Source organism: Perca flavescens, chromosome 11 (genome assembly GCF_004354835.1).
Source record: "Perca flavescens isolate YP-PL-M2 chromosome 11, PFLA_1.0, whole genome shotgun sequence".
NCBI lineage: Eukaryota > Metazoa > Chordata > Actinopteri > Perciformes > Percidae > Perca > Perca flavescens.
In genome coordinates, this window is record NC_041341.1 from 10130322 (window position 1) to 10154066 (window position 23745).

A 23745-nucleotide genomic window follows, 5' to 3' on the forward strand; every position below is an offset into this window, starting at 1 on the left:
GATCAACCAATCCCTTAATCTACAAATAAAGTGATATTTAATGTGTATATTCAGCTTCCACTGGTAAACCAGTAACACCAAACACCCACTATTAACCCAGTATATCTATATTTTATAGGACATCGCTTCCTTTTATCTTGCTCTTACACTGTGTACAAAATATATCAAAATCCTACATGAAATGACAGATGTGTGTGTGTGTTTTTTAGATTTAAATATTAAATAATAGAACTATTCATATATTTTTTTTAATTTGCTTTAAACTCTTATTTCTGCTTTGTGTTGTATCTGAACGCAGATTTGTGAAACTCAACTTTAAAAACTCATATTTACCTCACTGTAGTACTTCAAATAAACTCAACTGAGCACTCTTGACTGCATTATTGTAAACAAAGGACTCGTATGATAATATGACTTGAAATACAACATACGCACACAAAAATAAAATACAAATTGGAAACAAAAGAAAGAAAGAAAAAAAAAAAAACTTATAGGCCTACGTTTATTCAGCATTGTTTGTTGTGGTATCTAGATGTATAAGGCTGGTCCTGTGGTCATTGTGTCTTTCTGGCCATTAACAGAGTCCTGCTGCATGACTGTTGCAGGGCAGCTGGTCAGAGGTAGAACCCGCTGGCTGGTGGGTCGGGGAGGCTGGACAAAGTCTCAGGGCCGGGCATCTGGACAGTAGGGGGCGCCGCTCCGTTTCTATTAGGCAGAGCACAGCCTCCTGGGTAAGTACTGTTCAGGATGCAGCCATTCTCCATCTGCACAGGGCAAAAAAAGGACATTATAGCCAGTGTTGTGTTGTATTTAAGTAGAATTTGTATCTGTACTTAAGATAATTTGTTTTGGCATTTTAGCCTTTAATAGACAGGACAGCTGTAGACAGGAAAGGGGGGGGAGAGAGAGAGAGAGAGAGAGAGAGAGAGAGAGAGAGAGAAAGAGAGAGGGGGAAAACATGCAGCAAATGGCAGCAGGTCCGACTCGAACCCTGAGCCGCTGCATCGAGGACTGGGCCTCTGCATATGGGCGCCTGCTCTACCAGGTGAGCTACCCAGGCGCCCCGTTATCTATATTTCTGGAAACTTTTACTCCACTACATTTCCTAAATAAAATGTATACTTTTACTCCACTGCATATCCTAAATAAAATGTATACTTTTACTCCACTGCATATCCTAAATAAAATGTATACTATTACTCCAATTAATTTCCCCTCAGCGTCTTCGTTACTCGTAAGAAATGTTTATGTTCTTTGGAAATGAAAGATTCTTTCTCACAAAAATAAAATTATGTTTCTGTTTTTCTCTTTGTTGATGTCAGACTTGATGTTTAAGAAGGTATGGAAACCCTGAATATTATGCTTTAATGTAAGGAAGCCACAATAAAGTTCATAATCAAAGTTTCTTTTATTTTTTTTACTTTTACTTTGAATATTTAAGTGCATTTAATATCATAAAATGACTTTTGATAATTAAGTACAGTAAATATCAGATACTTTAAGACTTTTACTGAAGTAATGTTCTGAAAGGTAACTTTATCTTCTACCAAAGTCATTGTCTGGTAACATACTTGTACTTTTACTCAAGTATTGCTTTCAAGTACTTCATACAAGACTGATTATAGCTATAGAGTTTCAAATACTAAGTATTACAAAGTAATACAAAGTGCGTACTGTTGCATGCAGTAAGCATAGAATTGAGACATACTTTACATTACATTGCACCTTGAACTTTGACCCTCATGCTTATACATGCTGTATGCTACATGATGACCCAGGATTGTATGTCAGATTAGTCAGAAAAGAATGCTGGCTGGCATACTGCAAAATGTAACCGGATGCAACAGAACATCCTTTTATTTTTATTTTTAGCATCCTGCATTTGACATACTATGTATTGGGTGGGTAGTTTTGATACATGTTGATTATCTATCTATCTATCTATCTATCTATCTATCTATCTATCTATCTATCTATCTATCTATCTATCTATCTATCTCCATCCATCCATCCATTACAGAAACAATTCATTATCAGAACTGTCATTGTTTTCCGTCCATTGACAAATCCATTAAACCACTTAGTGTTTCAGCACTAAGTGGTTTTTTTATTTTTTTATTTTGCATAGAATCATATAGAAATACTACATATCCAGCTGCCTGTTTAATAAACAGCTGTTTACTGAATACATTTTTAACAGTCTTGGAAATCTCGTGCCACATTGTTTGTGTATGACGTTGAAGAACTCAGCACTACATCTCTTCTCATCCGGTCTGCAAACACTTTCTGTCTCTGCAGCGAATAAAAACAACAGCGCAGTGCTTCCATGCTTTTTAAGGTCACCGCACACTGTGCTTTTTTTTCAATCTCTGCATATTGAGTTATGACCCTGAAGGACCAAAACAAACAAGACACAGATGTACTTCTTAGGTCTCTGCCTCTGACTGGCAACTATGTTCCTCTTCTGGCATGTTCGGCCTGCCACTAATGATTCATCGGATTCGATCCAATTAGCAAACATTTATTGGATTAGTATACCCTACTGTACAACGCAACATTTGAAATATATTACACATATTTTACGAGATACAAAGATATTCGGTAAATTTGTGTGCACAAGCTAGAGTAAGTCACCATATGATTCTATACTTTGCCCGTGATGACTCTGAATAAAGATGATTCTTTAATACCCCATATATTGCGAGACAAAGGTAGCATACATCACCACATCTGTGTAACTACATTTAAAAATGTCAGGAATTTGTCAAATACACATATTTGTATACTATTCAATAAAAGTACTTCAGTCTTACAAAGCTCTGAAATGATTAATGTATAGCACTTGTATTGCCTTGTTGCTTAAATGTGCTATATAAATAAAGCTTGTCTTGTCCATATCGCGATTTGGATAAAATTCCAATTAATTGTTCAGCCCTAGCAGTAGACAAAAGTGTACTAGTGTACTAGTGTGGTTAAATGTAAAGAATACTTAAGACATGATAATAATAATAATACATGATCATTTGAAAGCTTTTAAGAACCATCTCCCCAACAGTATGGGTCATTTTGCAGCAGTGTTTTATGAGACTAGATATAGATTTTGGATATCGTAATATCATAATATGGCATAAGTGTTGCCTTTTCCTGGTTTTAAAGGCTGAATTACAGTAAAGTGATGTCATTTTCTGAATTTACCAGACTATTTTTAACTGTTCTGTTATTTGCCTTTACCCACTTAGTCATTATATCCACATTACTGATGATTATTTATCAAAAATATCATTGCACCAATAGTCAACACTACAATATCGTTGCGGTATCGATATCAAGGTATTTGGTCAAAAATATCATGATATTGATTTTCTCCATATTATTATTTATTACATTTATATAGCGCTTTATCATAGACACTCAAAGCGCATTTGGGGGGGGGGGTGGGGACTGCTCTCTAACACCACTAATGTGCAGCACCCACCTGGGTGATGCACGGCAGCCATACAACGCCTTGCGACGCCAGAACGCTCACCACACATCAGCTAGTTAGGGAGGGGGAGGGGAACATATTTTTAGTGGTGGGGGAAACCGGAGAACCTGGAGAAAACCCACACAGACACGGGGAGAACATGCAAACTCCACACAGAAAGGCCTGGATTTGAAGCCAGAACCTTCTTGCTGTGAGGCCACAGCACTAACCACTGGGCCACCGTGCTGCCCAGCCCTAGCGCGTGCTCTACCAACCGAGCTGACCCGGCCACAAGCACCCTCACCTTATTGGGACTGGGGTCATGAGGGATCTCAGAGGTCACCACGCCATACGGGTCCAACTGCCGGCAGGGCTTGCCTACCCCCAGGATCTGCTCCAGGGAGGCGTTGGGGGGCGGGCACTGCGACAGGCTGGAGATGACTTGAGCCAAAGGAACTGGGATCTGCTCCTGCTGCTGTTTATGGTTCATCCCCTGGAAGGAGGACACTGTGGAGTCGGCCCCGTGCTGCGGTCCACTCCTCCCAAACAAACCGCTTCCACTAACAGTGTAATCCCCATTGTCAACATCGGGCATGCTATAATCCATGCAAGAATCTAGTGAGGTGTTTGTCAGAGGTTTTTGGCCGTTATCGATGCAGGAGCTGTTGCCCAGACTCTCGCTGAATCCGTAGTCCTGCCACAGGGATTTCCCCACCGAATGCTCAGTGCTGGAGACGCCACACAGTCCGTTGAGGTTGGCTGCCTTCCGTTTGGCTTGGCACTGCTGCGAGAGATGGTTCTGCATCCTGGGCTGCTGCTGCAGGTAACGTTGATGCATTTGCTGCTGATGAAGCTCTCCGTCCAGCTCTGAGGCCTTGCCGTTGAAAATATTCGGTTGTGTTTTAAAGTGTTCCAGTTGTATCCCTGCAGTGACTAGAATGTTTTGGGCTGTCCATTGTCCATTGGTGAACGATTGCAGCTCTCCGTTAACTACCGTGCTCGCCAAATGGTCACTCTGCTGGCCCCAGTCACGCGCACCTTTACCTGTTTGCATGCTGAGGTGCTGTTGCATCTGCTGGGACAGCTGGACGATGGGAGCCTGCCCCACCGGGGGAGGCTTATGGTGAGGAAACTGCATTTGCACATTAGTGTCCGAAGTGGCATTACTTTCAGGTAGCGACACGGTTGTGGCTGTCACCGAGGCAGTACTGGGAGGCACCGGTCCTCCGTGCTCGGTGGAATCAACCCTGCCCTCTATGGAGTCGTAGATGTACGAGAGGATCTCATCGTTTGTCAGCAGGTCGTCCAAGCTGGGCACACGTTCGGGGTCCATCTCAATTCTGATCATCCGCTCGTCCAGCAGCAGCAGCTCCAGGTCCTCGGCACTCAGCCCCAGCCCTTCCAGAGCTCCAAACAGCTCGCCGTTTGAACAACCCCCCTCGTCCGAATCCGCAAGGCCGTGGCCCTCCAGGGAGAGGGAGTCCAGAGTAGCCAGCAGCGGGTCAAAGCTGGCAACTGGCTCTGGGACGCCTGGACCCAGTTCGCCATTGCTTGGCTCGTCCCAGCTCCTGTGCAAGCTGGATGGTTCAGAGTCAGAGAAGCCCATTTGGTCACCAAAGAAGCTATGGAATGACATTTTGGGCTCTAGGGCAGGCTGACAAACATACACCGACTCATCCTGACTCATGAGTGCTCCCAGAAGAGAGCCAGGGTCCACACCCTCCCTCTCCAGCCTTTCAGCCCGGCTCTTTTTTGACTTGCTACCATTTTTCTCTGGGCTTTCATCTATAAAGGCTGCTATGGGATGGTTGGACTGGTAGAGCAGGGCCTCGCCTGTAGCATAGGTAAAGGGTAGATGCATGGAGCGCTTGCGCAAGTGTTCTCCTCCCTCTTCATCCCTATAAAGACGGAAAACAGGATTATTTACTGGAGACAATTCATTTATTTAGGATCAAAGTTGCTAGCTTTGTTTCTGGCAGAGTTTCTGGTTTGGTGCTTACCCCTTTTTCCATGATTTAAGGTGTCTTAATATTTTTTTTTTAAGGTGTCTTAAAATTTTGATTTTGTGTCACATCATAATTGAGAACTATACATTGGATGAATCGGATTCAAGAATCCGATCCAAACACACAGTCAATTATAATTTGTGCCCATAAAAACTTTGATATTATATCAAGGTTCTCTTGCTGCAAGTTTGTCATTGAATGCAACTGGTACATTTTGTTGATCTACAACACAACATAAAGGGATTGTAAAACATACAAAAGAGGCCTCTGGGTGGCGATGATGTAGTCTGGTTTGCCGTTCTTGTACACCAGCCTGGCGTTGGCCTGGACCCATTTCCAGCGATTGTCTTTGGTGAGGAGCCTGAACACAGTCAGACCACTCTCTCCAGTCTTCATCACTGAAAATACGGAACACAACCACAGGTAAAGTGAGTGAACTGGATACTGGATACTAAAATAAATATAAACCCACTGAAAGCACTTTATTTCAGCCGTGACAGATGTCCAAAGCTGTACGTTGCATTTTTGGCTCCAAATGTCATTAAGGGGGTATTTAATAGAAAATCAATCAACAGAAATCCTGTTAATTCTTGGGAACAAGTGGAAGTTGTGGTTTGCTGACAGCAAGTTATGATCAGGGGGGGAATCAATGATGAATATCAACACAAACTATTTCAATCAAAATCTTGTTTGTAGTTGGTGATGAAAGTTATTTTGGTTTGTAATAATTACTTTTGGGTGAAAGTGGACCACGGTGTTGTATTGATGACCCAACTGACTGACATCCTCTCGCGAGTTATTTCAAATATTTATTTTTTATCTGTGTTGACGTTTTACTTGCTTTTACATCTTGATTAAACAACACTGACCCTTACACTACAGTAAGGAGCAAGCGGTCAGGTCAGTAACTTCTCCGACCTCTGAAGCGTTTGAGTGTTGGTGCTGTTGTATGGATCATCTCTGATGCTTTGCTCAGGCAGCGGATTTGTGGGTCCTATCCTTTCCTCTGGCAGCTCTACAGTTTTGCTCAATCTGCTCCGTAATCCAGCGGGATTACTAGCGAAAGCTCTCTGAACTCTCTGAACTCTCTGAACTCTCGAACTCTCAAACTAGGTTGGACCAGACCGCCTCAACTTTTTTTTTAACATGACTAAATCTGTTTCTGTCAGATAAACATCAAAGATGGATTGATTTGATTTACTAATCCTTTCTTCAATATAAAACAGCTTCAGACTACGTAAACATCTCTTTCGGGCCAATTGACCCGTTTAAAATTTTTGTTTTATATCAGAAAATATGGGACGTAGAAATAAGCGGTGAAAATGTGTAGAAGAAAAATTCAACAATTTAAAACGTTGGAAAAAGCAAAAACAAACTGTGAAAAAAAGGCGTCAAAAACCTTTTTCAAAGTTGACGGGAAGACAACACAAGAGTTAAGATATCTTGTGTTGTCTTGAAATGACCCACAAGAAAGTGTTTGGAGAATACCGCTTTCTGTAGTTTGTTTATAATGAGTTTATGTAGATCCCTAACTCAGGAAGTGGAAGCATGACCAAAACAACTAAGCGGAGAGAGTGGAGAGAGCGGAGAGGTGCGTTCACCACATTAAAATCTGTCTTTAAATTCATTCTGGTGAAAGCTTAAGTTTACTTAAATTAAGCCTACATGATTTGTTCGTGCAAATTTTGATGTAATGAAATTTCCCAACTTTCTTTCCTAATTAATACGTAGTTAACACTTATATAAATAAATACTAATAGACCTTACCTATTTTGAAAAAAAAAAAAAAAAAAAATATATATATATATATATATATATATATATATATATGTATATATAAAGCTGTAATAATATATATATTATTACAGCTTTATGAGCGCCGGTAAACTAGGGAGAGCGCAATGGAACAAAGGTCCCCAGGCAGACAACAACATGTTGTGTAACATTGTGGTTCATGGTCAGTGTCTTAACCCCTACACCACAGTGGCACACTAACAGAACTTACTTCTGACGTGGTTCTCTGCGCAGTACAACATATCTGCGGCATGGATGAACTGATAGCCAGATCCTCGTACCCGCAGCTCAGCCTCTGTGTACCCCAGCACTATCTTCCCCCTGTACAAAGAAAAGGACATAATTAATTGTCAATAACACTGCACATTGTTGCTCTGCACCCAAATATCTACATTCCAATACAAAAATGGTTCATACACAGCATAATCACAATACTAGGGCCAGTGTCCGTTCTTGTAAAGTGCCCAGAGTTAATAATGCAGCTAGAAGTTATTTTTTTTTATACAGGTATAACTTTATGGAATAATCTGCCACTTTCCCTCAAAATTGTAAATACCAGAGGGGCTTTTAGACACAAGGTTAAGGCATTTTTATGGAATAGAGTAGCCAATATTTTTTAATTATAGTAGATTGATTATTTTATGTGATTTATGATTTTTTTATTTTAGAATGCTTTGAAACCTTGTATGATCTGTATTACATGTTATTGTCTTTGACCTGAAATAGGTCTTCGTTATGTGTTGCATGTTTTAACACCAACGACCATGTTGGAAATAAGTGTTTACACTTTAACATGCTATCCTTTGGATTATGTTGTTTGTCAAATCCAAAATAAATCAAATCAAAAAAAAATCATACATCCACATCTAGTGAACCAGTATTGCAGTAAAACAAATACACAGGAGACCACACATTCTATTTCAATTAGCCTACGTGTGATACTACTGCTTCTGGATTCTCACAAAAATCATCTAAACAAGCCGAGTTACAATAATAGAAGATATTGTACGTGAAGAAATGTATGGAATGCTTATGTGTATGTTGCATGCCAGTATCTTACTTTGCATCACAGCCGAAGGGCGTGAAGTCCAGCTTGTGTTTGGTTCTGAAGATCATGTTCTTGGTCCTGATCTCCAGGATAGATGGAGGCTGCAGAGGAGTCGCAATGGCGAAAAGGGCGAGCTGAGGCTGGGCCTTTCCTTTGTTTTCTTGCCGCTGGTTCTGTCCATGCAGAAACTTAAGTCTGCCCTGGATGTTCAGAGCCTGGAAAGAAACGGAAATAAATGAAAGTCCTTCAAATGTGTTGATATCTGAGAGACTGCAGAGCTCAGAACTCAGCCCCACAGTAGCTTTTGCAGGATTGGTATGTTTCCATGGGTTTCACAATACATGTCATGGGGGTTCATACTAACACTGTACTGTATTTCTACGAAGCCCATGGCCTTCAGTGTGGTCCAATTATCTGCTGTCCATCCATGCGCTCGTTAATGCACACATTTGTATACTAAAATGTAGCTAAAAATAATGTTTCCATCTCAATCACACCATACTGTAAACTATCAGAAAACCAAGGAAAGAATCCTTCAGCTCCTCTCCTGAAGCTATTTTCTTAAACCTTTAAAAAGACCTATGTTTTTCTTTATGTCTCTTAAAAACAGTATAGTAATGTGTATGTAGTGACTGTAGTAGTGTTTCTATAACAGAGCTGTGTCCTATCTACTCTGCACAAAAGTGAAGACACATCTTTAAGAAAAAAACTTGTTGTGGGTGGGAGAGGGATGGTTCATCTGTGGGAGCAGGTGGAAATGGAAATTTATATCTATTTATGTATTTATTTCAAGCATGTACAATTCAACATAAAAAAAGACCACAGAAGTTGTTAAAAACATATCCACAAAATCGAAAAAAAGGTTAAAAAAAGAGAAAGAGATAATTCATTAGGGAATTTCCTTCATTTACATGCGCGAAAAAGGAGTAGGAAGAAGTATTAAAACTTATTTAATCCTACCCCTCGATAATTAAATAATTATTTACTAAAACTTGATGCAATTATAGAGCTTGACATACTTATCACACCCATAATTAGTTAAATACAGTTTTAGTTTTTAAACAGCTATATACAGAGAATCTTAAAGAGCTAAAAATAAGCATATACACATGAGCATATACACAACTCAACAGTATCAACCAGACCTCTACTCGCTGCAGACAAATACTTTTTATCAAAAGTTAAGTCAAAAGTCTCATGTCTTAAGCAGAAAATAAACCTTCATTCGGCAGGTTTTCTCTCTTTAGTTTGAACATTGAACCTACCAGAAAGCCGGAGGAGTTGTCCAGCAGGCAGCGAAAGCGACACACAAAGTTCCTCTCCAGGAAGGACGAGTTCTCTGGGGGAAGCTGCTCAGGGTTGTAGGTGACGACAGATGAGCTGCTGTCTGGTTCCATCTCTGCAATTACAAAAGTATGATCTGATTTCAGTGACAATGGCTATAGAGTCAGTTTAAGAGAAAAACGGTCCAAGGCACTCTTCTTGGTAAAAAATTTGAATGGCTATTTCATATACGCATGGGTTGCTGCCCAGTTCTATTTTTAAATTAAAGATTTCCATATGAAATAGCCATTCAAATTTTTAAAACAAAAAAAAAAGAATGCCTTGGACCTTTTTTCTCTTTTGAAGTTTTTTGTTCCCTTTCGAACACCTTCATGATTTGTTTCGAACTTCCGAGCGCTCCAGACGTTTTTTCATAGAGTCAGTTTAACTTGGGAATCAGGGGTTAAAAACCCAGTGAGCTAACAATCCTCCACAGCTCCGTATCGCTCTGTATATGCAGCACCACGTCTACTTATAAACGAGGCAATCAAAAAAGAAGTTGATTGAATTTCTCTCGAAATGCTACCTCGTTCACATATAGAGTTCCACTTGAAGATCTGTCCCATCATGGAAGCTAAAGATTAGTTAGTACATACAGCATGTTGGACACCTGTATAGTAAAGGCTTTTAATCTTTAACTGACACAGTGAATCAGTGTTTCTTAATTCCTGGTATGTTGGAATGCATTAATAAACGTCACAAATGTGAAAATTAAGAACACGTTTTAAAAGTAAACATATCATGCCGCCCTCTGCATTCATCCTGTAGCTGGACTTTAATCTTGTCTCTTATCATCAGCTGCCCTCTAGTGTAAAAAATGCACTTATGTAATGAGGCCCGGGAGCTAATTCTTAACGCACAAAGTGACAGCATTCAATGTAGTCCGAGGGGTGGGGGGACTGTAAACGGCTTCTCACTGCTGGAGTGAGGAAGTTGTGTCAGAGCTGTGCATCTTAGTTTAAACGCTTCACTCCGAACCAAAGCAAACAGACGTAAGCATCTTAAAACCCAAATACAGATCTGGGACCACTTCACCTCCTAAGCCGCAGTGAAGATTACAGGGTTATGTGACTTGACCTGGGGATGGTCTTATACCTTAATGCCTTACACTGCATGTACTTAACCATCTGATGTTGATGTCCAATTGTGTATGTTCTCATAGAATGTGGGCTGGAGTGGAGTTCAGCGCATTAAACATTGGTTTTACTGAAACATAAAGACACCTATTAAAAGGGTAACTACCATTTTATTCAACCCTATTTTCCTATGTTTTGTCTATGTGACTGATGGGAACAACAATCTTTGACATTGGTCCAGTATTAAGTGAGATCGCTGCAGTCGGCAGCGGCGAAACAAGCTGTAACGTAAGTTAACAGGGCAGTTGTCCAGCTTGTATTTATGTTCACAAAAGTGCTTTTTTTGCCACTGACAGGCTCAGATAAATATTCTACGTAAGTGTCTGACAACATTATGGAAAGGATTTCTAAGGAGGTCTACCTTTCTGTTAAAGAGTAAGATCCTTTTTTTTTAAACCGAAAAACATCCGTGATATTGCTTTTGCTAAACCCACCAGACTCCATGTAAATAAACAGTAATTTTAGCATCGTAAAATACACTTCATTCAAAGTCGACAGAAACAAAATAAAACCATGAAAAGCTGCTTTTCTTGCAAGAACCTGTGATTATGCAAAAAGATGAGTCAATGAATATTCAACCAATGCCTGCGAAATACCTGCAAACGTTTGCAGGATTCCCATTTCCGCAAGATGTTTGCAAACTTCACAGATTTAACAGCCATTTCTACATAAAATAAATCAATTGCAGAAACAGTACTAGGAGCCAAGGTAGACTCTTCATCTCAACAAAACAACTTCCTTGCCCCTTCAGACAAGGCTTTCAGTTTAGAAACCTGTCTTCAGTCCAACCAGGATCTCTCAGTTTTCATGTGGTCTTAATAGTAGTCTCATGTAGGAGGAGAGAGTGATCACCTTGGGGGGAGTCCTGGGTGATGGCAGATGCAGCGGCAGGAGGAGGATTCAAAGCCCAGTGCAAGTTTCTCCTGAGCTCCTGCTGGTCCTCCGTGTGGACCAGCTCGTACACGCTCTGGTGCATGACATCCGTCTGAGAAACAATAACGAGAGGGAGAATTAGCTTATCAGTCCTTCCAGAAAAGAATTTTTTTTTTTGTGATTGTTGTGGGCAAAAATCCTTGATTATGTGGCACGTTTTCTTAAAAAATGTGATGGAATATGCGGGATATTTATGCAGTTTTATGCGATGAAATTGCGGGAACTTGCAAAAATTGCGGGAACCCCCGACACCCTGCTTTTCGATGATGTTCACTTCGCGTAATTACGTCACTTAATAACGTTCCCATGACAACAGGGGAAAATGGTTGCTCTTGTCTGAAGTAAACACAACATTTTTAAAATTTTCTGCTAAGATATATGTGACTTTTTTGCAACAACAAGGCAGGGATTATGAAATGCAAGCCGCCGCATATTTTGCGCGGAAATCTGCAATTTATGCGGCGAAAGTGCGGCGTATTCGAAAAAATGCAGCCCCCGCATAAATATGCGGACTTTGGCTGATTATGCATTGAATTATGCGATCGCATAATCGCATTTTTCTGGAGGGACTGGCTTATGCCAGAATAATTGTAGCAGTGGCTGCAGCTCTAGTATTAGTCACATCAACCGATCAGTGTGTGTGTGTTTGTGTGTGTGTATGTGTGTGTGGCTCCAACATAGGGCTACACAATATACTGTTTTTTTTTTTTTATCGGCAACGCAACATCAACTGGCACATTAACACATCACCAAAGGCTGTGACATATCGCGAAAGACACTCGAGAGTTAGATGAAAGAAAATATCCGTCGAAAACTACACTTTCAGTGGTCCCTTTTATATTCAATTCAATGTTCAACTTCAATAAAAGAATGATTTCCTTTTTATTTGTTTTAAATCCAACAAGCAATTTGTCAAGCAGAATACTGAAAGAAGCAGAAATGCAGGGCCGAGTACCTTTTAATATCTGGTGTCGCGCTATTCAACAACGTTATCGCATATTGCATATTTTACTCATATAGTGCAGCCCCTCTCCAGCAGTATGTATGAGTAACCTCTCCCTGTAGTAGATACTCAAAACACGAGTGCACAGGTACGCCCAGCTGTCCAACCAGTCTCAGTGTGTGCTGCTCTGTCCATTGCTGTGACTGGTGGTCTGTACTAAAGGCCATGCTATAAATAGGTCAGGTGTTTTTTGGCTGTTGTTTGAGCCTTTGACTGTGCGGCACCGTGCAGGGAGTAGACTAGTGGATCAAACGAGACCCCCGAGCCGCTCCCAGCAGACGCTGCACGCAAGCCCTCCATCCAGACCGGTCTACTGTATCCATTCGTAAAACGCAGCCTCGGGATGTTTCATATGATGAGATATGTGCCTCTATAGATAGGTTTATGCTCCTGGAAATGAAAGCTGCGATAAATACGAATGACATCAAAGATGCATCGTTCAACCATAAGGGGTTGCCCGATGGCCCGGGGCAAGTAAAACGCCAATGTTGGACAATTACATATAGGTTCAATAATTTTTTCCGCTCATTATTGTATCATAAGGAGTTTTCTAAGGGATGTCGAAACACGGGGAGAGTGAAGCAAAATGTTCTAAACTATTGTATAGCCTATGCTTAACAAAAAACAACAACATTTGATCACAAAAAAAGGATGTTGATGAAACAACTACAATGTTTTGGGAAGTTTGTCGCAAGTTCAAGTCCAAGGCAGATAAAAGTGGATCAAATGTTCCAACTCAAACTCTATGACATAGTAGAAACGGGGGTACCTAAAAATGTGTGCGGTCAAACAAATTATAGATAAAAGTCACTCTCTTTCCAGTAAGGGACATATTGCACTTAGATATGACTGTTCCTCTTAACCAATCACCTCCACTCTCAGTATGAACTCTAACGCATCTATGACCCGGTCCATGATGTGTTTATACATTGTTAATAAGGATCAAATATTACAACTTACTTGAGTCTTTATCATTGTTTGATAACATAAAAGTAGAATTTCATTTCACTTGGAGAGGATTAAAAGTCAAACCTCAAACTATTCTTAATCGTCACATACACACAGTACAATGTAATGAAATTCTATTACTGCATTTAACCCATCCTTACTATTAGGAGCAGTGGAAAGCTATACATACAGCGTCCAGGGACCTTGTGGTTGTGGGGCAAATATTTTACCTCCGGGCCACAAGCCACCCATGTGGCCAGGGGTATAGAAAAAGACTGGTAGTGATTTAATACCTGGTGGAAGCCCAAGTAGTCCTGGATGGTGTGAGAGGAGTAGAAGATGGTCCCACTGGCAGTGAGAACCATGACAAAACCGTTGAGAGCCTGTGGGTTAAACAGACGATGCACACAGACAGACAGTTAGCGGAGACGTCTCACTGTGTGAGAGCTTTAAGAAACTAGAGAAACACATTGTCATCGGCAAAAGTTCACCTACGTAATGTTGCAGCGAGGGATGTTTTTTTGTGGCTCTGATCGACCCAAATATAAATATATATATATATAAATATTTTATATGACAGGTTGATTTGCAAGTGATCCTGAAAAATGCTGGTTATTTCACGTAGAGATAGCCAGCTGTGTATTCTGAAGAAGACAGAAGCGAGCCCACCAGTAAAATACAGATTTATAATGCAAACAATGTGGAAAATAAATATTATTTTTTATCATCTAGGCAGAATAAATGTGGACATCAGTCAACAAAAATATATGTAGCACATTGGCATACAAACATAATGTGCAACTGTCAACCCTTTGCATTTAAAACCTTTTTATTGATATGAATTATTAAATGTCTTCTATTTCTGTAAAAGGAAAAAAAAAAATCATGTAAAGTTTCCTCCGTTTGTTAGCCACAGCTGCAGCGTGGATATTCAGGTTTGTGATGTCAGAGTACACGGTAACAAAAGAAAAGAAGGTAGGAAGGAAGGAAGGAAGGAAGGAAGGAAGGAAGGAAGGAAGGAAGGAAAAAAAGAAGGGAAGGAAGGAAGGAAGGATAAAGGAAGGAAGGAAGGAAGGAAGGAGATTAGAAAGGAAAATGGTTGGCATGTTAAAGTGAAATGGAATTCAAAGAGGAACAGCTGGTCCAACATTTCCACCTCACTAAACGCACACGCGCCTCCCCCCGTCCTGTGTGGTAACATGTGGTAAACAAACACACAGACATGTACACAAACACTCACTATCACATATACTGTATACTGTCCTCACACAGCCACACACACACACACACACACACATCAGTACAAGTACAGTCATCTCTTTCCTAAATCAGCCCACGGGCTGCCTGGGATGACTAACGCTGGAGACATTTTTTTTCTTTTTGATAATGCAACAGTGATTCACCCCAATGATCTTTCCCACATGTCCTCCAGAGTAAACACAAACGCACAAATGTCAAGGCTGAGTGTTGGACAAAAACAGCCACCAAACGGATGCTAAACTCTGTTTTATGATATCAGTTTTCCAGTTACTCTTGTTGCGCTAATCTTGAAATAATTTCACCTCCCCCCACAAACGTCATTTCAATGTTTGGAAAATTGCAAAATGCTCTGTCGCTGCTTGAACCCGATGACATGTGAAGAGCTGTGCAGCCGTCAGAAATGAGGCCATATTTTATAATACCAGATAGTCCACTCATGTGCACTCATTAACCTCCCAGCTGCAAATGATTTGATGCGGTCATGAGGAAGAGCGATGGCTTACAGATTTTGCATTATATATTGCAAGTAAAGAGAGCCAGGGTGCATCGTTAGAGCAGGTTTGTTGTCAGTTAGTTATTGTCAGAGATGACCAGTTCAATAGGTTTATTTTCAACAATGACTAAAGAAGTGAAAGCACAATTAATACATTCTGCCATGTTTCCTCCATTTTCTGAGTGTGAATAATTGATCCACTCACAGCTCCTCAATAATTCAACAGCGTCTGATGTGAAGAACAGCAAAGAAAACGGGCTCAGGCTTAAGAAAATAAACCTTCAGAAGTAAACCTCGCATTCCTCAGCCTGTGAACCGCTTTACTGTCCCTCTCATCCCGACGATTAGCAGGAGGAGGAGGAGGAGGAAAAAGAGGGGGAGGAAGAAGAGGAGGAGGAAGAGGCCCCCTGTGGAACACTCACTCGCTTTCTCTCCAAATGAGCTTTCATTTCTCATTACCAACAAGCTGGGGGAAATGCAGGCTTATCATAATAACGAAACCTCCCTGGAAGGGGTATGGTGGCCAGGCTGTTTCCTCTCCTCTCCTGGAATGCCAGTGCGATGCACATTGGGAGGAACTGGACTGGAAAATCAATGACTCCAGCAGATCCCAAAAAGATCTGGCAGCCAGCGAGCCCGCTCTCCACCCAATCACAGTTCCAGTGCTGAGGGCACCTAACCGCCGTGAACCAGGAGAGAATGTTTTCCTTTCGGTTTCACCGGAATGGAAAAAACGGGATTGTTGAATGACCTTTTTCCTTAAAAGGCTCAACTGTGACCTGATAGTCCAGTGAAATATACCATATGTTCAAGCAGAAAAAAAATGCTCAGTTTTACAAAAGAGATCATTTACCGATGATGTTTTAAATTTTGTTGAGTCAATTGTCGTTTGTCATATTATGGAGCAGCTGTTCACAAACATCTCATAGATAGAAAACCAGACAATATTCATGGTTAAAAATAAGGGTAACATTACTTGAAGTTATCTACATAAGAGTGACATGACACTGTCATGAACACATGGCACTGTCATGACACATGAACCCTAACCCTAACCCTAACTTGTCCTGACAAGAAACGAATGACACTCAGTGACAGAAGCGATATGCCATAAACGTTTAGGACTTGTTTATAATGTTTATGACACATTCATGACAGTTTCATGGCACTCTTATGTAGATACCTTCAAGTAAAGTGTTACCAAACAGAGATACCTTCCATTTGTCTTTTATTACTCTCTACACTCCATGACCAAAAGTATGCATAAATGTGAAATATTACACTTATATTGGATTTTTGAACATCATGATTATGAAAATTATCGTGCCATTTAGTGCTGTCAAACTGAACATATTTAATAATTTCTGTTAGGTTCATTTGAAACACTAAACGCGTTACAACCAAGTGAAATCGCGGGTTGACCGCGATTTCACTTGGTTGTATATGAGAGGTTGTAGTGAGCTCACTTTTGCTGCTAGGATGAAGACTATGGTATTAAATTAAACGGGAAAACATCAGGCATGCATCAGTACAACTCTAAACGTGCTAACAAACAGGGAAGGAGGCGAAATAATTCACCAAATGTAACCAAAAGTTTAACCAAAAGATCCTAGCTTGCACTTTATGTCTGTCTTCCATCAGAGTGCAGTTTTTCCTTGTCTTTCATATTTAGTTTACTATTGTGGAACTGGCAAAGACCTGGTGGTTGGTTGTGAAAGCTTCACAGACAACATTGATAGGGCCTAGTCATTTTCATCATTCCACAGCCTTAATATGAATCAAAAGTGTAATAAATATTAAATAGGTTATTCAATGCTAATTCTTTAACACAGTAACACATGTTATATATTTGAATAGTTATAGTATATAATAACTAACACTCTCAGTGTAGTTTTGGTATAGGCCTACAATATATCTAATCCCCATGTCCAGGTACAGCAAGTAGCCTACTTTGTCTCTGAAAGTGTTGTCAGTAACACTCTGTACTGTTTACAAGTTTGTGTAATTTGGGGTTTCTGTAGCCAGTGACATTTCATTATTTGTATTTTAAATTTCAATGCAGATGTAATGGCATTGTAAATTTTTTGTTTTTATTTGAAGGCTGAGGCTTCATTAATAACCACAAACATCATTTGAGATGTTACTTGCTATGAATACCTTGTCTGATAGGCTACAGTGTTGTGGCATAGTATCAGGATATCCTGGCTAGTGTCTGTCGCGCATGGCTAGATGCAAATGGCCGGATGATGGGCCTATTTGAGAAAAAGTCCAGGGCTGTGTTTTAGCCCCAGTCCGTCCCTGAACACCGATGTTTGGTGGCTCCCAGTCAGTGTTCCATTTCATCCCAAAGGGAGACTGTCCCACCAAGAATAACAACACCAGTAGGGTTGGGTACCGAATTGCCTCTATGGTATCGAGGATTGAAAAAAATGCCTCGTCATTCAAAGGAGTAAATCTCATCGGCGTCAGGAAGCATTTTTCTACCAAAATCTAATAATGCCTGTGATTGGCTCTAACGTTGACACGCAGGAAAAACATTACGTTACACAGAGACGGGGCTTACGTAGTAGGAGGAAATGACTAAAAAGATTTGTGTCGTAATGTAATGTCAGTTTTTATTGTTTTATAAAATTGGTATTGAAAAAATTGTTTAGGAACCGGTACCGAAGTCTTGGTATTGGTATGAAAAAATGTTGAACGACACCCAGCCCTATATACCTAGTCATTTCACAAAGTGCCCCAAAACTGTTGAAGTGACAGCGCCCTCTAATGGCAGTGTAAAGGAGGAAGTCGGGTGAAGTCGTTAAAGAGCGGCAAAAACAGCTAGCTATTTGCTTACAGTTTTTATGCTAAACTAAGCTAACCAGCAGCTGTAGTTTCATGTTTAGCATACAGAAGTGAGAGTGGTATTGATCTTCTCATAGAACTCTCTGCAAGAAAATGAATTTTTACCCCTATGACATTCTTTTAAATGTGACCATAACTGACAGAAATGTTGGCTTGAACCTGCGAAAAAAAGGACCCAAGTTGTAAAAACAAATTTTCTGCAAATTTTTTGGGTGATGATATCATGATCTTTAAAAACATAAATAAAATGTATCAAATGGCCTAAATGTACATTTGAGGACTAGACAGATAGACCATTTATCTTCCGTTGGAGGATTTTTTTTACAGCTTGTACACACTGAGGCTTCCTGTTGGTGGAGAGCATCTGTTGGCAGCATTTGTGGATGTCAGTAGTGTGATAGAAGACAAAATGTTACCGTCAATATTGATTCCAAGGTATTTGATCTCAACTGGCTCACTGTTAATGGAGATGTGGCACTGGGGAGTGGGGAGTGGGGGTGGGGGTGGGTCACTGTTTTTTTTATAACCTGCAATAAACCCAGTACAATAAACGGGATGAAATCTGTTTTTTTAATCACGTCATCAAGCTTTAAATATCACTTTTCTGTTCAAAAGAATCTATGTTTAGGAAGGAATCAATTTGTAATAACTATTAACCCAAACATAGAGCTCTTAAGGTTGTATTCAGATTAGTCCCAGGCACAAGGTTTACCCCCCAGTTCAGCAGCAGGCTGGCTTGTCTAAACAGTCGACTAAGGTTTCATGATGGCACCACAGACAGAGCCAGGCGTATTGAGTGGTAAGCTGCCCTGAGCCTCGGTCATTGGCCTAAATAGATTTTGGACATTTGTCAGAAAGAAAAAAAAAAAAAAGAAAACACTGGCGCGGTCCAGACACAAATGATATCAGTGCAGTTGCCCCTCACACAATCACTGTTCCCTAAAACATATTGAACACATTGATTACTGTGGTTTGGCTGTTTGGGAAATGAAGTGTTTGTGTTAAGATATTGAATCGAAAATCATTTAAAGAGTAATAGGTACAAAAGTTCATAAAGATATATAAATAAAAACATAGTGGATAGCAACAAACACAGCTTTAATACTGACCTGCAGCAACAGTTCCCCCTCAGGGATCTTGGTCTCCACCGATCCTGCTGCTTTGCTGTCGTCATCATTCCCAGCAGCAGGAGTCACTCCGGTCAGGGCGACTGTAGAGAGGGACACACAGGGAGGGAGGGAGGGAGTGGTGGAGGAGAGAGGCAGACAGTTTTTTTTTTTATAGTCCTGTGATAATGTTTGCAAAGCGCTGCTGTGACTGTCAGATTGTATTCTAGTATTCTAAAGACGCTGCATGTACGCCCCATCCCAACTCATTAAACATTCACTGCATGCAATCTGGAAGTCTAATTCACCAAATCCAGACCTTTTATTTTGTCAAACTTGCTTAAGTCGCGATTTCCATGACATCAATGACATACAACAGAAAAACAAATCTCCTGTTGTTGTTTCAGTCTACCGAGATCGCTTTAGTCCTACAACACCGCATAGTTTACATTGAATATTAGTCTTTGACATCCACAGCACTGAAACAAACTGCATGGATAAAGTGAATCCGCAACTATTTTGATAAAAACAATAAAGTTTTCAGCCTCTCAACTGTGAATACTTGCTCCTCTTCTTTGCCTTATCTGACAGTAAACTGAACACATTTGGGTTTTGAACTGATGATTGAACAAAATAAGTAATTTAAAGATGGTTTAGGCACTTTTGAGACATTTTATACATGATATTTTAGACCAGACAATCAATTAATTGAAATAATAATCAGCATTTTATTCAGCAATGAAAATATTTGTTTGTTGCAGCATGAAAAACATTTTTTAAGCCTTTATTTATAGAAGACAGCTGAAGACATGAAAGGGGAGAGAGAGGGGGAATGACATGCAGCAAAGGGCCGCAGGTCAGAACCGAACCAGCACCTGCTGCGTCGAGGAGTAAACCTCTACAGAAATAAATTAAAATAAAATAAACCTCTCTTAACCCTAATATTCTGTTTAGGGTCCCAGAGACCACAGGGCAGCTTTAACGGCTCAAAAAGCATGGAAAATGGTGGGCGTGTTGACGACGTTTCACGCGTGCAAAACCGAAAGAGAACAAACATCCGAGGGTGCAGAAGGAGGATGATTCACACAGAAATGGCAACAAAAATGTCTCAGTTGAGAAACAACGAGATTTAGGATCTTCTGACGCCGAAATCGTCAAATTTAACAAATTTAAGGAACGGCAAGAGGCCCGGTTGTTTATGACCAAATTATGAACCGGCTATGTGATGCAGCGCAATCCGCATCATGTCCAGTTTTTAGCTACCCAGGCGCCACCATCCCTCGCCTAAATCAAATGGAGTATTTTTTAGTTAGTGAAGACACATCTGCCACGAACAATTTACTGTTGTAATGCTACATGCGTGACAGGAAAACTCCGGACTACGTCGGGACCTGAGTTCATATGTGAAAACTGCTTGTGTTTGCACTCTACTGCTTGCTCAGCCCAGCCCAGCCCAGCTCAACCACCCCTCCCCCTCCCCCTCCCCCTCCCCGGCCACTCTTCTATCCAGTCCCACCGCTGCCCCTGCTCCTCCCCCTGTCCCCTCTGCCTCTCCCTCCCAGTCATTCATTGGCTATTGGCCCCAGCTGTTCTTCACCTTTTTTACCCAGCGTGACTTCATAGCTGTTTTTTTTTTTTTTGGGTGCTCAATGCGTGTGAAGTGGTTAGCAGCCTGGTGGGTTAAATACATGGAGGGGCCACTGCTTATGTAGAAAAAGTTATGTCTATGGGATATGTTTTTCCCGAGTGTTATCTTGCATTCAAAAGGATCAAAAGACAAATGCGTGCACAGATTAAGCTTTGAATTGAATAATATGTGTATCCTAAGCGTAAGTGTAAACCACCTCAAACATCGCACAGACAACAAGATTCAACAGACCTCAATTCAGAGAGATTTGAGCTTAAATACTTAAGGCATTAACCCTCTTGTTTGCAAATGTTACCAAAATAATAATATTAAAGTAAAACATCTGTGCATTCACTACAGAGTGCAGACCAATTAAAATGAAAGCACACAGCACTTAGTATGGCAGCAGGGAGTTTCTCTCTGTTGTCCAAACTCGGACTACCTTTCCGTATCCTTTAAAGCAACACTAGAGGACTTTTCCCGCTTCGGTCCCCCTACAGGTTGGAAGCGGAATTGTCCATTACATTACATTGTCCAGTTTATTTGAACTACCCCGATCAAGATCAAGTAATCAAGAGGGTTAAGCGAGCATCCAGAAAGCGTACCTCCTATGGGGAGATTCTAGGCTAGCAAGCCATCACCTTCCGTTAGCATCCCATTGACTCCCATTCATTTTGGCGTCACTTTGACAGTGAATAACTTTACATCTGAAAGAACTTTCAATCTGGGTTTTTACTGCAGTTTGTGACAGTTTAGAGAGATGCCCGGCCAAAAGAAAAACAGGAGAAACACAGCTACTTTTAAACATTATCAAAGACTTGGAAAACAAAAGGTTTTTGGATATGCTTGTGTTCACACGCTCCAACAAGTCCTCCACCGCTGGAACACTTTGAAAACTGGGATACTATGTGCATGTAAACATAGTCACAGCTTCACCTGCAAAAAGCTCACTGAGGGCCAGATGTACAGTGCGTACATTTGCGAATGTAGCGTTATCAGCGGCATGGCCAACCAGCAGGAAGCGCACGCTGTAATACTTCAGCTTACGTCATATTTACCAAACCTGCAGTTAATCGGGTAACCAGCGCCTTTCTCTGCCCATCAACAATAATTTGGAGCCCCCCCTGCAGTGACTCTGAGGAGCCCCTAGGGGTTCCCTGACCCCCAGTTGAAGATCTCTGCTCTAGCTGACAATAGATTATCACTTGATCGACGATAATAAAGTAAAACGCTGGCTGCAGCCGATATCATCAGGAGTAATTGTCACATCTCTAACGTGAGACGATGAGCTGCGCTGACGTCATGAGAAACAGAGCAGTGGTCCGAGCACATTAATCTCTGAACCCTGCGGGAGCAGCATGCTGCGACCCGCGATGAACTTTGACCCCGGAGGTGATGTATGACATGATTGGGTGACTGGGTTCTGGGTCAGATCTTTTGTTGTCTGCAAAAGGGGTTAACAAGGAGTCCATCTGAGGGGCGGGCGGTGTCAGAGCAGACGCTGGATAGCATATTGGCTTTGTCTTTGTGTGGGGAGTCCGACGAGGCTGTTACCTTCACACGAGGTAACGGCTTTGGTTGGACACCCCCTGACCCTATTCCCATACAGACAACTCGGATTGACTTTTTCCGAGGGCCGCTGAGTACAATGCTGCGACATCATCCAACGTGATAGTGAGGAGATGGCGTGGGCAACGTATATGCTAGATATTTTAGTGTGGCATTCTTGTAGTATAGTCTTTATTGTCATTGTTCATGTACAACGAAAGTGAATGCAGTCCTTTGAGTAAATATATATAAAACAAGACATTCACTGCACAATTCATCCTTAAACTCCGACAAGAAATGCACAAATTTCTCACAGGTGGAAAAGAAATGGTAAAAATATAATTTTTTGATGTGATGGCTCCAAGGCATCTTGGAAAACAAAGACTAAATAAGTCTGGTATACTCATGGCCTGCTGGTTGTTTTGCATAAAATATCATTGCAATGTCCCGGCTTTAATTCCAGCCGGGGTTCTTTGTTGCGTCGTCCCTACGCCCTCCCTTTGTTAGCCATCTGTGTCAATGATCAGTTATCGCAAAAAAATAAATGAATAAAAGACAACTTGTGCTGAAACTGAAGTCAATTAACCATTTTGCCATGGAGACAATAATGTGCTGGTTCCAGCTTCTTAAATGTGAGGATTTACTGCCTCTCTTTGTTCTATCAATATTGCATACATAAGATTTTTGAGTTTTGCAAAGGCCATTCTAAGAAGTAACAAAATGTATAAATCATTTATTTATATACAGTTCTTTGTAAAAATAATTTTAGTTGCTATTTGTTTACCAGTTCAAGTTTACCTAATAACTTACTCTACAGTCGCTGCTGAATTTATGTTTATTTGCACATGCAGCCATTTATGTTAGCACAATATTGTGCAGTCAATTTGTGTTTTTGTATATGAACTGCCAAGAGTGCACTGTCAACATGTCATTTACTGCCATAAAATGCACAGATCCCAGACGACATCTATAATATCCAAAACACTGAGAAAAAAAATGGAAACAAAAAGCACAGCAAACTAGTATATTAGTTATTATAAGTCTCAAGTGTAATCATTAGCAGTTACAATATCTGGACTCAAGAGGCCACAGAGAAGTATTTTGATGTTTTAGTTACTATGTTTTAACTTATATGGTTATTCAGTGATCATGACATAACAAGCTTTATTTTGTCTTCTTGTGATGCATTATGAAAACATTTGTGAGACTC

At 40.6% G+C, this 23745-nt stretch overlaps 1 protein-coding gene across 1 annotated transcript in view; it reads right to left on the minus strand.

The window, feature by feature from the left end:
* Positions 1–299: 299 nt before the first annotated feature.
* LOC114563863 (aryl hydrocarbon receptor) overlaps positions 300–23745 on the minus strand; it is a 50242-nt gene continuing 26796 nt past the window's right edge. The window contains exons 3-11 of the mRNA XM_028590796.1: positions 19364–19464; positions 13948–14037; positions 11623–11755; positions 9577–9710; positions 8324–8526; positions 7475–7584; positions 5726–5867; positions 3768–5361; positions 300–764 (exon numbers count right to left, since the gene is read on the minus strand). Of these exons, the coding sequence (XP_028446597.1) occupies positions 615–764; positions 3768–5361; positions 5726–5867; positions 7475–7584; positions 8324–8526; positions 9577–9710; positions 11623–11755; positions 13948–14037; positions 19364–19464 (2657 nt within the window). The 3' untranslated portion in view covers positions 300–614. The remainder of the gene's footprint in view (positions 765–3767; positions 5362–5725; positions 5868–7474; positions 7585–8323; positions 8527–9576; positions 9711–11622; positions 11756–13947; positions 14038–19363; positions 19465–23745) is intronic.